At 35.4% G+C, this 17455-nt stretch overlaps 2 protein-coding genes across 2 annotated transcripts in view; one reads left to right on the top strand and one right to left on the bottom strand.

Moving 5' to 3' along the window:
- The window catches only part of LOC128217270 (uncharacterized), a 206264-nt gene that overhangs the window by 5415 nt on the left and 183394 nt on the right, over positions 1 to 17455 (bottom strand). The gene's annotated exons all lie outside the window — the stretch shown is intronic.
- LOC128217375 (heat shock 70 kDa protein 12A-like) overlaps positions 997 to 17455 on the top strand; it is a 38563-nt gene continuing 22104 nt past the window's right edge. Inside the window, exons 1-4 of the mRNA XM_052924500.1 lie at positions 997 to 4222; positions 5338 to 5656; positions 6200 to 6418; positions 6752 to 6887. Of these exons, the coding sequence (XP_052780460.1) occupies positions 5351 to 5656; positions 6200 to 6418; positions 6752 to 6887 (661 nt within the window). The 5' untranslated portion in view covers positions 997 to 4222; positions 5338 to 5350. The remainder of the gene's footprint in view (positions 4223 to 5337; positions 5657 to 6199; positions 6419 to 6751; positions 6888 to 17455) is intronic.

Here is a 17455-nt window from a genome sequence, read left to right as displayed (position 1 = left end):
TGCGGTAATCCCATTATTTATTGATAAAGCTATTCGCCTGTTTGTGGTGTTTAAGGGGCTTGTGTCGTCTGTTTAGGCCCTTGCCGTTTTTGTTTAAATATGTGACTACTGGGCTTGCCCCTGTTGTTTTCATTTTAATACTTCGTTGCTTAATTCTTGTCGTAATGTCGACAATCGATAAAAAGCGAACGAGAAGTTAAAGACGTGATCTACGTCTGGTTAATGTGGTTATATTAAAGGTAAAATAACGCATGCACAACTTTTACTCCATTCAATTAATAGTAAAAGGGAACATACTGTAGGAAGATGTGCTGTCGGTTTATATAGTTGAGTTACCTTTCATATTCTGCCGAAGTCAAACAAGCGGAGTCGAAAGTGAATTGAGTCCATGTTTATATAATAAATGTGAATGCTTTCAGATGAATAAATTGCTACTTGAAGTTATATTTGTATATCATGTTTTAAACCATACGGGAATAGGCATGGCGACAGGGCAGTCCCATCTCCTCGCGGTTGTTCTGTTATATTAAATGTGTTTGTAGTACATTATACAACATAATATACTTTACTCATATTTTAAGATTAAACTCTTGGTGTTTATAAAGATTGAACGAGTATGATATGTACGTTAATTTAATTATCACAAAAATTAAAGGTAAAGTAATATATTATTATAATTATTATTAGTAGTATAATTATGTTTAATTTCCAAACGCAGCGTTTACGTTTTTTACCTGTATGGCCATCGTTTTAGATTCGCAATCTCTATATATTTAAAAGCTTTAGATAGGGCTATTATGTTCCATGTATTCAGTCAGATTATTAATTGAATATGTGAGGTCTGTGTGCATATGCTAGGTGGCATGTACGTAATTGTTGACCCCGTATCTGTGTTATACATGTAATCTCTAACCAGGAAGTTATTTGTTATTTTCAAAAAATGGCTTAAATCAGGATTCGTTTTAAAAAGAGAATAGTTAAGAAAAGGAACGCAAGGTAAGTGAAGACATTATATTACACGGAATTCGTTCTGTTATCAACTTATCAAACTGTTGTTTAAACAAAAATAATAATCTGTGCTTAAATTGATGTGAGGGTGAAAGGCTTAAAACTGCCCATTATGTTAGAGAAAGAACAGTCCGAGGCACGAGGCTGTTATTCCGCTGTCAAAATGGAAAGTTTGAGGCTTTTCACCTACTTAAAACATGTAGACAACGAGGTCTAAATGAATTTCATGGCACTATTGTCAACTTACTGGACACTGTCACACCATTTGTAAAGATACTAATCATGTAGATCTCTTAGGCAAATAAAAACAATACGCTCATTTACATGTACATATAAATTGTAAATATTTTTTTGATTATTATTTAAAATAATCACTTTTAGAATACTACCTATATTTATTGCCAATGAATTTGCAGTGAGCGTAGCGAAGATTTTAATTCATGTCATCTTATTATATCTTAAAATTCAACTTCTACGGATATATAACAAGTGCAAACTGTGTTTTCATTATACATTATTCACTCAATCACGGTCATTGAGTTGTTACAACCTAAATTTGGAATTTTATCAAAATCAACATTTTATAATTATTTATTAAACCTTAAGGCCACACCAAATTAATGTTTAGTTCCTCGGATGTTTGCCAAAAAAAAATTGGAGCGGACGAGCGAAAAAAAACCGAAGCGAGCGAAGAGCGCAAAATTTATTTTTCCTTGTATTCAATATAAGTAAGAAAGATTGTTCAAAAAATTGCCCTTACACCCATTTTAATGCCATCTTGAACTGAACCTCTAATGGACATTGGGAAAATGTCGGAATACATACTATTTATTCATTCGTGTTTAGTACAAACATTATATGGATAAATCTAATTTCTTATATAATTAAAACGTACTTTAATATGACGACCATTCATAATAATAAATAACCCTGCTTTTAGTAAAAAGTTTGAAACGACTTATATAAATCTACCTGAATCAGTTTAACATCATATGCAACTGTATTTAGACATAACTTAGGATTGAATTTGGATTTGTAAAAAATGATCACTTACACAGGCATCATCAAACATCAGACTCCATATAACATAGACTAAATTTTGTTTTTATTATCACAGAAAATGCAATGACATGTGCTTATTAAAACAAAAAGAACAAGGGTATTTTTCAGAGTACTTTTTTTGGTTATTTAGATTTTTTTATGCACCAGCCAATTGTATATGCCCCCCCCCCAGTCCGGAATAGCGGGGACTTTGACTTCCGGTCTCTCAAAAACCAGGTAAAATACCCGACCTGCAGGGACACACTGCTGGTAAAATCCCTGCCAAATGGCCCCGCAACCCCGAATACCTATGTGAGGCCCATTCCCGACTAGTTTCAATATGAAGACAAAACCACATTCACTAGGCACTGCGGGGCCACCTGAAAGGTAAAAACAAAGCCCATTGCCTCTGCTGTCCCCGGTATACCCCTGGAACAAGGGCGAGGGGTGGGCGGGGCAGTAGTTACATTTGACAAGTGCATTACAATCCCAGATTATGCTGCAAATGAAAACAAAATATAAGGTGATAAACTTAGGCTTACTTATGTTGAGGTATATGTTTTGTCAGAATTTGATCAAAACTGATCTTGATAAATAAATTTGGACCAAACAATGACTCATGTTCCAGTTAAGTTGACCTGTCATCTTCAGCATCGTCGTAACGAGGTAAAATGTTTGTCCCTTGTATTAATGACTTGAATAAAATAGTACTAAGTTGATCTTTCAGATTTCCATTCAAAACGAGTCACTAATTACGCAATATAATCGCCACCAGTCTCAAATACACATGCTTTATTGCAAAATGATTGCTTTAAACAATGATCCATTAGTGCAAGAGACGATCAACAATGACTTCAAGCATGCTCAAAACATACTTATTGTCAAAAATAAGACTTAATTTCCAAACTTCGAGCCACATTGTTTATACCGGAAGCCGCCATTTTTATTGAATTTATTGAAACCCATGCTAAACCGATCGATATACAGTATAAAAAAAAACTACGCATCGGTAACTTCCTTTTACAAAAACACGAAAACTAGCGTAGAAAAATTATACTTGATTATATTTAGCCTTTTAATAAATTATTACCTGAAAATCTGCTTGGCGATCAAAATGGAGGTGCGGGCGCACAAAAAAATTATATTTTTTTACATTTTCAAAAACATAGGAGCGGTAAATCCGCGGAACGAAATATCAATTTGGTGTGGCCTAATAAAAGAAGAGTTAAAAGGTATGTTTTCTACAAATAAGTGCATAGTGTTACATAGAACAAGAACAGCACGTCTTGATTCTACCATACTACTATTTCTTCTGACTGCCCATTATTAGAACAATGACTGTCCATTATTTGAAAAATGACTGTCCATTATTGAAATATTGGACAGTCCATTATTGAAATATTGGACAGTCCATTCTAGAAATATTGGACAGTTAGTAGAAATAAAGTACAGAACGCAGTCCAATATTCTATATAGAGTACAAACAGAACAATGGATGACGTCACCAACATGTTTAAGTAATTATTTTTGATACAACTTCGCACTGTATACATATCTACAACAGAAATATAAAGCTAAAGCAGACATGAGCTTAACAGTATATTTTAGAATGGTCTCGTTTTGCCATCACAATACATCACCACAGTACAATTTTTATTAACTACAAAATTATGATGTCATACTGTTTCTCATACTAAAAGTACCATTTCTGGCTCACGTTGTACATAAAGAATACTTGGTTAGTGTTGAATACAGGTCAAGTTTATCATGCGTGGCTTAGAAAATAATAATAAAACGAGTCATGAATATATATCTTATCATCGATCTTTTCCTTTATTGTCACAAAAATGCACTCAATTCATTAAGTATTTTCAGCGCTTTCATTTTATGCTTAAAATGCCATTTACGTCGTTTGTTTCATTAACATCCATCAATGGAAATTAAAGACCTGAGAAAACCCATTCACATCGGATTAAAAGGACCATTTTTCACTATTTCACCTCAATAGTTATAGTTTTACTTATCCCCCGCCGCCCGCTAAACCTCTTTGGACACTCTTGTGACCATTTGAGCAGACTGCTTGATATCTCTATCGTCGGATACCGCCGATACACACAACGCTCTGCTTCGTTGTGTATGTATGAACAGAAGTGTAACGGAAGAAGGAACCGTGGTTGGTCAATGTTTTATTTTGTTTTTGAAAACAAATTACGTATATTGTGTGCTAATGGATTTTTTAGTATATGCAGATGCTGGTTACCGCGCGTTTTAATGAAATAGATGACTGCATGTACATTTTCAAAAACAACAACAACAACAAAAACATCAATTTGATCAGTATTAAAATAGTAAAATATAAAGTCAGAAATCGCCCAGATTGCACCATGACCGACATAACAAACAAACATAATCAACGGGAAGAATGCGCGAGGTTGTGGTCCATAAAACGGGATATACCTATATGCGTTCCAGTTGTGCAGATTTATCATTTATTATTTGCACGCTTGTCAGTTTGTTAACAACCATATAAAACTGAAAAGGAATTGAATATTACTCCTATGGTTTGTCGTGATACCCTCTCGTCAATTATAAACGCGGTAACACCAACATTTTGAATGCGTGTGTAGTCTGTCCATATTTCGGTTCATATGGAATATCTCGTTTAGTGTCCATGATGCCTTAGGCATAAACGGGGTCTCGTTAAATATTTAGCAACTGGGCTTTTCTCTGTTGTTTTATCTTATTAATTATTGTCAGCAATTCTATGACGGTTAACAAAATAAAACATGTGCAGTGTTCAATGATATCAAAATAAAATGGTAGTCAGGCGAAAATCTTTTAACGATGAAATTCTACCCCAATCCCATATAATATTTACATAACGAAATAACAGTTTTTACTCTGGCATACTTTACTTGAAGACTTCTGAATAAAAAACATTCTAAATAACGTGCGAAGATAAACCATATACGTGCATTATATCGTGTGTCAGTTTTATATTTGATATTACTGAAAATTAGTATGTCGGCAATGTCGTATTCCTAATAAACATAATATTAATACGATCTTTATGACTACATCGTATATCGTTGTTATAATTATATGGAACAGCTTTAAATATTTTGTCAAATATTGGCACGACATCAATATTGTATTGTCAAATTCGTGAATGGTTTTCAAATTCCTATAATTTCGAACCAGGAAGTTATCCATTGCGCATGCGTTTTATCTAAAAAAAATCATTTAGAGTGTATTTTTATCTTTGATATTCATTTCATGTTCCCAAAGTCCAACTTGAACCATGGCAGCGAAGACTCAGTCCCATCTCCTCGTGGCTGCATTCGACTTTGGGACCACGTATAGCGGTTATGCATTTTCCTTCCGAAATGACCCGCTAAGAGTGCAAACCAACGGGACTTGGTATTCCGGAGGGGCAGGAAAACTGATCTCTCTCAAGACGCCAACAAGTGTGCTTCTGAGTCCAGAGGGCGAGTTTAACTCTTTTGGATTTCAAGCTGAAGACCGCTATGCGATTAAAGCGGAAGATGACAAACACCATGGATGGCGCCTGTTTAGGCGTTTTAAGATGGTTTTACACAACAATAAGGTACAGAGGTCAAGCACGCAATATTTGAAAGGGGCATATAGTTTATGCAGATATGAATCTAAACATTATTATTCGAACGGAAATATGAAAATTTACGATCTAATTTTTTGTCAGAAATCTTATATCATTGGCTTGCAGATATTTATGCAAAAATTTGCTCTTTAAAAGACAAAAAATAAAAAAGTTGTAAAAATGGTATATCTTTAACAAGAGTGCCAGTTGTTTTTTACGTAGAAGTGGGATAAATTTATGAAAGCGATTATTATGTTTATGTGAATACATGTTAGTATTGTCACAAGCTACATGTGTAACAAAATACATTTGAATATCTTGAATGATTTTGGAGTTTTTGCAAAGGTTATATTTTTTAACATTTACGCCGCGCAACGTGTTTTGCAAAACAAGAGCTAAAAATAATCTAAGTAAAAGTACACTGCGCATATTTTTGCGAGCATTAAAACGTTACACTTTCCTCCCAATTATCATGTAAAATTTCTAAAGTTTCGGAATTTGTTACAGTGATGACACGATTGTTTCTTGCAGGATCTTTCCAGAGACACAACTGTGGAGGACATAGAAGGCAACTCTCATCAAGCTCTACCAATCTTCTCCATGGCGATCAAGTTTCTACAAAAACATCTCCTACAGGCGGTAGCAAACCAGACGGTGGGTGTGCTAGAAAAGGACATTTGCTACGTCATCACGGTGCCCGCTATCTGGGATGACAATGCAAAGGAGTTCATGAGAATGGCTGTCAAAGAGGTATGAAAGCATTATCAACCTTTAATGATTAGGGTTTACTTATGACTTTATATAAATATTAGATTGATGATGTAGTTTGTATCGTGTGTTACTTTTAACACACACAAATCTTTATAAAAATCTTGTGATGCCAAAAAGATAACTAAAATACTTATTGTGTCGAACATTAGCAAAAGTTGTTAATTTAATGGAAGCAATCTTGTTAGATAAGGCAAAGATAAAACTAAGAATTAGTTTGATGTAATTTTGAAAAGTAAGACCCCATAGTAGCAGGAACAATTCTGTTGTTTTTTTTTATTCATATTTGCTGTCAATGTAATTTGAATAATTCAGGCTGGTCTCGATGAAACCCGAGTAACACTTGCACTCGAACAGGAAGCTGCCTCGATCTGGTGTGAGACACTGGATGTTGACACAAGGGCTGCGCTGGCTGGAACCGGAACTCAGTATATGGTTATTGATCTAGGAGGTGAGTGAAGAAAACCGCATCGTCGCAGAGTGACTTTTGTACCACATCCGTTCTGAAAAACAGCATAATTTTGTTGTCGTCATAATTATCACTGCACACAAACAAACTGGATAAACAGGAAGAACAGACATGGGTACATACGTCGATGGTTTATGTGCTAAATAAAGAAAATATCGCAGCAGAATTCCTTGTTGTAGCCAGTATAGTTGTTTATATTAATAACTATATATATATATATAGTAGCCTGTTTGAGGCCTCTCGGAACCATACATAACCTTACTACCTGAGAGCAAAAACTGTGAACAAAAAGCATTGTTTAACGTATGTTCAAACAACTTTAAGTAATAAATAAACATTTATTTTTTTACAAATTTCGTTTCAGTGTTGACAAATTACGCCACGAATTAAAATGTTGTTTACATGTTACCCCCCCCCCCACTAAGTTCAAATAACTTAAGTGGTAAAACGGATACGTTTCTCGACTGTATAATCATATATTTACAAAACTAAATTCACACTAAACGTTTCACCTTTTTTTTCAAAAGCGTTATACTTCATGAATCCAGCTATGTACCATCATGTCAGAATAACGTCATCAAATTGAATACATTTTTATTCAACTGGAAACACTTTTATCAAGATTTTATTAAGCGAAGTTCCTCTTTCTGTACCGCCGATGGATAAAATACGTGTTCGTATTTTAAAAAACCTCAATCATATGCGTCTCTAAGCGAACAAAGTATGTTCAAGCTTTTGAAAAAAAAAAACAACTACGAAACAGCAGTCTGTTAATATATATGAATTATTATGCAAAGGTATGGAATAAGCACGATTTGACAAATGGATGAAAAACAGTGTTTTGCGATTTGTTTCGTGAATGCTAAAATTTAAGAGAAAAAAACACATTAAATGGAAAATCGAATGATAAAACATACAAGAGACATTTGGTAAAAAAATGCTAACATCATTTCAGAAATTTTCAACACGGCACAGTCCAAAGAGGATGTATAAATGTCGAAACAAATGTTACTTATGAAGGATACCGAGTTTAATTTGAAAAAATGAGGATAGAACACGTTGTTTCTACCTTATGAGACTAGCTTTAGTAGACCACAGTAATTATTTAACCATCATTTAATAGTTTTGCACTTTCTACAATTATATATACGGTTAAAATATTGTTATCAGAAATTAATACTTTCAATAAGTGCATGATTTAGTTAATACTTTTAGGTTTATCAGTCAAAATTGATGTTTGTTATGCATGTTTATGTATTGTGATGAATAAGTGTGTCACTTTAACTCCCGTGTGTCATACGCGGAAAGGGCTTTCATGTCCGGAGTTACTACAGTGCAAACTATGTATACAAGTCATATTTTCTCTTTAAGTTTTGTCAAAAATGTTGTAATTGTTTTGTATTCATTTAAATTTATGAATTCATAGTTGAACGACTGTCTGTATTTTAGAATTTAGCATTTTGTGAGACATTTCTCTCATTTTGGAAGACAATATTACCTCAAATTTTAGGTGTGTCATGGCTTACAACAAATTGGCTAAAGTAATTTTTTTCATGTATCTTCTGTGTTTAGTTTAACCTTAATTCATTATGAATTCAATACTAACATTAATTTAACGGAAAATGCTATTTTAGGTGGCACCGCAGATATTTCTATCCAGGAAAAAGAAGAAGGTGGTACTTTGAAGGAAATACATCAGTCAAGCGGCGGACCATGGGGCGGCATTTTTGTTGACACCAGTTATCTAAAATTCTTGGAACACATTTTTGGAGAGAAAGCAATAACTGCACTTAAGACCGAAGATATGGCCGACTTCTTTGATGTCATAAGAGAACTTGAAACTAAGAAACGTACTTATAGCAAACAGACCGAAGACAAATATACGTTTAAAATATCTGCAACTACCAGAAAGCTTTCCGAGAAGTTTACAGAACAAAATCTAGAGCAGAGGATAGGCAGCCTTGGATATGGCGATTCAGTTATTGTGAAAGGTGGAGACAAGTTGCGAGTTGCCCCTGACATCGTTCGTACTTGGTTTGACGGTCCTATAAACAACCTTGTTGACCACGTGAAGAGCCTCCTCAAGGAGCCCAAGCTGAGAGCGGTGCAGACCGTCGTGCTGGTTGGTGGTTTCGGAGAGAGCACGTACGTGCAGGAGAGGCTGAGGGCTGAAATCCCAGACAAGCGTCTGATTGTTCCTGCTGAAGCGGGTCTCGCCGTGCTGAATGGGGCCGTCAGGTTTGGACACAACCCAACAATCATCACATCAAGAGTCATGAAATACACGTATGGAGTTGAAGCGGACCTGATTTATGATAAGAAAATTCACAGTCAAGACAAAAAATACTATGATAAAGACGACGGAGAATGGTGGGTCCAAAACTGTTTCACTGTGTTTGTTCGCGTAAACGAAGATGTTCCCGTTGACCACCAAAAATCAAGGGGATACATCCCTATTGGATATAGGTCAATCACACCCATCTATCGGACAACAGCAGAGAACCCCATGTACGTGACCGACCCCGGCTGTGAGTTACTCGGAACGCTGGTGACAGAGCTGCCCCGGGACATCCCTCTCTCTGAGCTTCATTACGAAACAACATTCATGTTTGGAGGGACGGAGCTTGTAGTGAAAAAACGTGTGGAAAAGACCGATGATGAGCAGATCTTGAAATTAAATTGTCTCAAATAAGCTACAACGCACACCAAGAATTTGCAATGTGAACCTGAATACACAATGAGGGCAAACATATTATCGAAATGTCTTTTTTTTCTGGAAATACAGTTATATTAATATAAAACGAAACGAAGTTATAGAGCTGATCGTATGAGGAAAAAAAACGGACCGGAGAAAATCTTGAAATTTATTTGTTATAGGTAGGCTACAACTGGAACCAAGAACCTGTGATGTGAACCTGCGAAATACAATGTCATAAACATAATTGTTTAACAAGCTTTTATACCTTTCGATCCGATTTGGTTTTAAATGTATGTATTTGAAAGCGATTAGATGCTGGTGTCATTAACAAAATGAAAATGAATTACATTCCATGATTTTAATTATGTCTATATAAAATGTATCCTTATGTTTATTTTATATTTTCGGGTATGCGTGATGATTAACTGTGTGTCTGCAATTAATAAATCTATTATTTTAACATAATATCGACTGAACGAAATGCATTATAATTGCATGAATTCATTACAAAATATGATTTATATAGGTCATCAGGGTTTAGATGTATCCCCTGCCTGGTGACCTTTAAAACGAAACCCAGAAATATCTAACATTTTCCGGGAAATTAAAGCAATGCATTGTGGTAAATGGTGCAGTGCATTGTGGTACTCGCTGGGCATGCGCACTTAAAACAAAGGGAGACAACACAGTCTCCACTCATTTCAAGGGCATTTATTCATCTAGCAACCATAGAATGGGCATAACAGAGGCCGGATTCCGTGGTAACGGTAGACCGTAGAAGCAAAATTTACTCTTTGAATATTAAATTTGAGCGCGTTTAATAGAAAGAATGAATAAAAATAAGAAGTAGAAATTACAGTTTAGTTCACCTTTAAACTATATGTAACTTTATGTTACCCTTTCCTGCAAATTGTAATTGCTTATTTTTTTATAATTGAGAATAAATTTATGTTTTGTTTATATGTAAATATGTAACTCTTTGATGCTGTGTGATCTATCTGTACGTTTCTTTGTTTACCTAAGTGCTTCTCGTGCAGGGTTGTTTGGGTCCTAACTATTTGCCTGAAAACAAGGTTATAATAGAAGTTTTGATTATTGTGCGTTTCTCTCTACTTTTCATTATATAATTCAACTTGGTAATTTAACAGAATCTAGATATGTTTGAAGTAGCATAAAAGGGATACTTTTTTTATTGTTCAGCAATATATCGCTAGTAATATTTATATGAAAAAAATGACAATACTATAATACTATAAGTATCTTGCATGTGTTTCCGGCACGGATAGGAAAATCCGACCCGAGGTTAAGCGCATAAGCCGGTAACGAGGCTTGCCGAGCTACCGGCCTCGCAGCGTACCCGTGGGTCGTATTGGAATGGCGTGAAATGATTTTCATAAACTGTACAATAAAAAAAATTAAAAAGTGGCACGTTGTTTGCGCGTGACTCATCTTACATAGGGGTTGTAAGACGCTTTTTCCCAGCACTGGTCACATCACCGGAAACACATGTTCGGTATGCAAATAAAGCCATTCCGGTTAGGTGATTCTTTGCAAGCACATAATACATCTAAATTAATAAAAGCAGGATATTTTCATTGACAGGTACAACACCATCAACGTCACAGAACTTGGTTAAATGCTTAGCCATATCTAATGCTCATAAAGGATGTGAAAATGAATGTAGGAAAACTGACTTTTATGGCAATCAAAAACTTTTCAAGCATATTGAACATATGCATTACCCCCCGCACGCACACACGCACACACACGGGAGAGCGCGAAAGCGCATGAACACAAACACACAGCATATATGACGTTAATTTTAACTAGAAGAATCACCGCTCCACGAAAATTTCCTCAACCGTTATTTAATGTCGTGATTTTATGAAGAAACATACAGTTAAAACGGTATTGCAATCTGGTCTATTAAGCTGTTGTTCACTGCTTCGTTTGTTGGCATTTTCACAATTTGTTTTTGCTAAGCATACTAACCTGAACTTTTTTATGTTCATTACGTTGACTTTGACCCATTCGAGGCCGAGCACAGAAATGCGAGTAAAGAAGAGGACAAATGTCACCAAGGACGGCGCTCTTTACAGCGTTTTAAGATGATTTTACTCAACAACAAGTTATGCTTAAAAGTTTTAAACAAAATATGTTTCAAAATCTAGTAGTCGTCACTGTTATGCAATAAATCCATTTATGCCTCCATTATTGACTCTATTTCAATATGCAGTTATTAAGTGAACAAGATACACTGGTATCCGATAGTGGCACTGATCACATAACAAGACACACTGGCATCTGACGTTGGGGCACGGATCACATACGACACACTGGTATTCAACATTGAGGCACGGATCACATAATATAACACACTGGCATCTGACATTGAGGAAATGATCATATAACAAGACACACTGGTATACGACATTTAGGAACGAATCACATAACAAGACACACTTGCATCTGATATTGAGGCACGGATCACATAATAGGACACGCTGGCATCTGACATTTAGGCACGGATCTCATAACAAAACCCACTAGTATCCGACATTGAGGCGCTGATTACATATCAAGACACATCTGTATCTGATATTGAGGCACTGATCACATAACAAGACACACTGGTATCCGACATTGAAGCACGGATCACATAACAAGACACACTTGCATCTGACATTGAGGAACGGATCACATAACAAGACACGCTGGCATCTGACATTGAGGCATGGATATCATATCAAGACACACTGGTATCTGACATTGAGGCACTGATCACATATCAAGACACACTGGTATCTGACATTGAGGCGCTGATTACATATCAAGACACACTGGTATCTGACATTGAAGCACGGATCACATATCAAGACACACTGGTATCTGACATTGAAGCACGGATCACATATCAAGACACACTGGTATCCTACATTGAGGCACTGAGTACATATCAAGACACACTGGTATCTGACATTGAAGCACGGATCACATATCAAGACACACTGGTATCTGACATTGAAGCACAGATCACATATCAAGACACACTGGTATCTGACATTGAAGCACGGATATCATATCAAGACACACTGGTATCTGACATTGAAGCACGGATCACATATCAAGACACACTGGTATCTGACATTGAGGCGCTGATTACATATCAAGACACACTGGTATCTGATATTGAAGCACGGATCACATATCAAGACACACTGGTATCTGACATTGAGGCGCTGATTACATATCAAGACACACTGGTATCTGACATTGAAGCACGGATCTCATATCAAGACACACTGGTATCTGACATTGAGGCACGGATCACATTACAAGACACACTGGTATCTGACATTGAAGCACGGATCACATATCAAGACACACTGGTATCTGACATTGAGGCACGAATATCATGACAAGACACACTGGTATCCTACATTGAGGCACTAATCACATGACAAGACACACTGGTATCTGACATTGAGGCACGGATCAAATAACAAGACACACTGGTATCAGACATTGAGGCACGGATCACATGACAAGACACACTGGTATCTGACATTGAGGCACTGATCACATAACAAGACACACTGGTATCTGACATTGAGGCACTGATTACATAACAAGACACACTGGCATCTGACATTGAGGCAATGATCACATAACAAGACACACTGGTATCTGACATTGAGCCACATATCACATTACAAGACACACTGGTTAATGACATTGAGGCAATGATCACATAACAAGATACACTGGTACCCGACATTGAGCCACATATCACATATCAAGACACACTGGTTTCTGACATTGAGGCACTGATCACATAACAAGACACACTGGCATCTGACATTGAGGCACGGATCTCTAAACAAAACACACTAGTATCCGAAATCGAGGCACGGGACACATAAGAAATCATAATTTTATCCAACATAGAGGCACGGATCACCTAACAAAATATAGTGGTATCCGACATCGTGAAACGAATCACGTAACAAGACATTCTTGCATCTGAAATTGCGGCACGGATCACATAACAAAACACGCTTGCATCTAACGTTGAGGCACGGATCACATAACAAGACACGCTCACGTAGAAAGACACACTGGTATCCGACATTGATGCATTGATCACATAACAAGACACACTGGTATCTGACATTGATGCATTGATCACATCACAAGACACACTGGTATCCGACATTGCGGTGTCAACGCTTAGGCAAGTAGACTTTTCCTTCGATAAGTAGAACAAAAAATAATGAACGAAAATAGCATATGCTGATATTAAACTTACATATGGTATCGTCTTAGAAACCCAAATGACATTGGCAAGTATGAACAAGATAACGTAAATAAGCCATTGTTATATGAAATTCATTTTCTATTTGTTTTTGCCGTGATGGCAAGTATTGGCAATAGAGGAGCTACATAAAAAAGGCAAACTGTTATAAATCACATTAAGCCCTAGCTACTGTCGGTGAGTATAAAGGTATCTTATTTTTATCTGTTTAGAGTAAATGGAGACTAATAAGTTCAAATAGGATTGACTCAGCGTTGTGGTAAACGTAAAGGTTCTGAATACGAATCAATATCTGATTGTCTTAAATTTAATGAAATTGTTACATTAAAAACGTATAACAAATTTTCATAAAATTAGTGATCGTTGTGAAGGTTTTAACGATGCCCGCACCTATGAATAGTTTTCTTTTATTGACAAAAGTTTGCCTCGGTACACAATTTTCTTTATTAGTACACTAGCTTCATTTTCGTGAATGTTAATGAATATCCAGATTTCCAATAATAAAAATAAGCTCAAAGCTCAAGTTATGCAAATTCTAATAGATCAGATTTTATTTTTGTTCATGACTTTTACATTTTACACAACTAATAGCTAATCCTATGTGGAACTACTCGTAAAATCATCTGAAGAAAATATTTGGAGGCCATGCTCACCGTTTGCGTCCATTTTCCACTCATTGGCACTATGAGAGAGAAGACGCGTTGAAACATTTTCAAGGCATAACAAAGAGGTGTGGCTCATATCATTGCCCGCCGTGTAAAATCTCAGCGTGCTTGCTTAAAATTGTTAAACAAAGTTATTATTCTGGCCTTTGGCCACTAGAGCTATAGACCGTGTGGGGAAAACGGAGAAAGAGGAGATTTTAAAACTTCATTGTCTCAAATAAGCTTCAACTGACACCAAGAACCAGTGAAATACAATGGCATAAATATTTTATAAATAAGTCCGTTAATGTTCGCATTCGCCACTTGGTTTGAAATATTTCTGCTGCAATTTATCTGTTATTGACGACCGGCTTATTTAATAGAACAATATAATAGACGATAGATACAAAAGGCTGTTTCAAAAACAATTGAATAATTAGGCTTAAAAATATCTTGCTTAAACATTTAACAGTTGGAGTTTTATCAGTGAAATACCAGCAGTGAAATATCATTTGAGAGTTGTCACTGCAACCTAAGGAGTGGAAACTTAAACTTTACGCGTGGGTTTCATCTTATCTTGGAAACGACTCGTCTACAAGCCAATAAAACTGATCTCTGACTTTGAGGTTAATAAGATACCCATGTAAATAAAATCAATTCTTGAGATTTAAAGTCCAAAATATTAAAACAATATAATTTGTAAACTTGTCCTCATTTTTGAGGCTTTAATAAAGATTCCAGTTATTGACAAAACTACAAAGGGAACCAAACAACATTTACTGTAACTGTCTTCTATGGCATTGACTAGTAGCCTAACAGATTGTCAAGTTAAAACATTTAGGAGACCAGGAACAAACTGCCGAACTCACTTTCATATCAAGCTCTGACCTTCACGCTCATTCTGAAAGAATAAAACAAACAATATTGGAGCAGGTACATGTCACTATGAAGGAGGACAAAAACGAGCCGGAAAGAAGGTTCACCTTTGAAGCCTACATGGGCAGTCTTTCACAATAACATATACGCCCATAGTAAAAGAATAAAGCACATAATGTTGAGTCAACAGGCTGTTGGACCGTACTTCACTTATTCCAAATTTACTAGTTCTCCTTAGAACTTATGTAAATCCCACCCCCCTCAAAAAAATAATAAAAAATAATGTTTTTTTTTTTAAATATAAGTTATTTCATAACAACAAGTGAGGCATCAAGAGGGCAAACACGGTTTGTTAAACAAATCACCTAGCTTCCATGTGTACTAAAAAAACAATAAGTCCAGTGAAGATTGGATTGACAATGTAGTCTTAATGTTAAAAATGTGATTTAATAAAAATGACCAAGTGGTCTTCGATCTCTTGCTCCAGAGAGCAAAAATGACCAGGTGTAGGAAAAGATTTCTTTATAACTAAAAATAAAAGAACAAAACAAAACAAATCATGCGTATATTATTTGATCTTAATGAATATCTTTAACGCATCAGAGAATAATAAAATGATACTATATTTATGAAACATTTCACAAATGCTTAAGAAACCTAATAAGGAAATAAGCATATGTTACGTTTCATGCTAAAATGTTTATTTGTCCAAATTCATCGCGATTCTAAAAGGTTTATGGGCAATGTGCTTCTAAGATAACAATGTCTTTATTGTCTGTGATAATAATAAAGACGTGTTTTCTCTGACAAACAATCTGAGCTAAACGGCAAGAAAATAATAAGAGAGCACACTGGAGGTTTTCAAATATCTACCGATAGTTTGCCTTTTGGTTTAAAACAAATCGTTTTATATTAAAACTAAAATTATGGATGCGTAGCCTTGTGTGAGATTCCATCCTTGTCGAACCAAATTTAATATTAATATACGTGCACTTGAAAAAAGGGTCATTGCTATTTTGACCAGTGGCCTCAAAATTAATAGATTTCATCTACTGTTCACAATCTCTAATCGTTCTGAGTTTGATGAGTTGTGAAAGTTTTGAGCGGCAACCGTTGACTTTTGATTAAAGATTACTACGACCTTGACATTTGAGCCTTTTGAACTAAAATGCATAGTGTTATCTATAAATCAGATCAATAACCCTATCCAGATTGCTGGCTGTATGATCAAACGTCTTTATACGCACAATATTGAGCAGGAACAATTTTGCACTTTTATGTCAGCAAGACCCCGAACTTCGACCTACTGACCTAAAACTCGATGTGATCTACTGCACATGACCTATATTGTTACATGCAAGTTTTAGGACCTTCTGTATATAAAAACAGGAATCAACCTTAACCTTTGATCTACTGATATCAAAATCTACCAGTCATGGTCAATAACCATATAAAGTTTAACGAAAGTAGGATCAAGTGTATTTGATATATTAAATGGAAGCCATTTTTTGTAAGGTCACTGTAAAATAGACCTATTGACCCAAATACAAAAATGTCATCTACTGATTATGACCAATATGCATACACTGTTTGAAAGTTTTACAACTTGTAATTATTAGGTTATTTCATGAATTATAATGACAGAAAATGCATGAATAATTAAAGCGTTATTAAAAGAAACAAAATATATGTACACTTTGTCGTAAATTAATGCAACAGCTAACATCGATCTTACTTATAGTATGAAATTTCACAGAACAGAATAATAACATCACATATCATAGGTATCTAAATACCTATATTAAAATGGATGATTTAATAATTGTATCGCATGTTAGAAATATTGAATTCAGTAATTTGTATTTGTAAGATTCAAATAATTGCAATTAAATAAAAATAAATCTCGTCACTGCAATGAAAAGTTTTATGTAATGCATACATATTGTGCACATTGCAACATTAAATAAATATTTTATTAATCATGTTATGCCCCTCTTGCCTTTAAACAGAAATATAT

The sequence above is a fragment of the Mya arenaria genome, chromosome 14 (assembly GCF_026914265.1).
Source record: "Mya arenaria isolate MELC-2E11 chromosome 14, ASM2691426v1".
In the NCBI taxonomy this organism is placed as follows: Eukaryota; Metazoa; Mollusca; class Bivalvia; order Myida; family Myidae; genus Mya; species Mya arenaria.
This window is presented reverse-complemented; position numbering and strand designations above follow the sequence as displayed.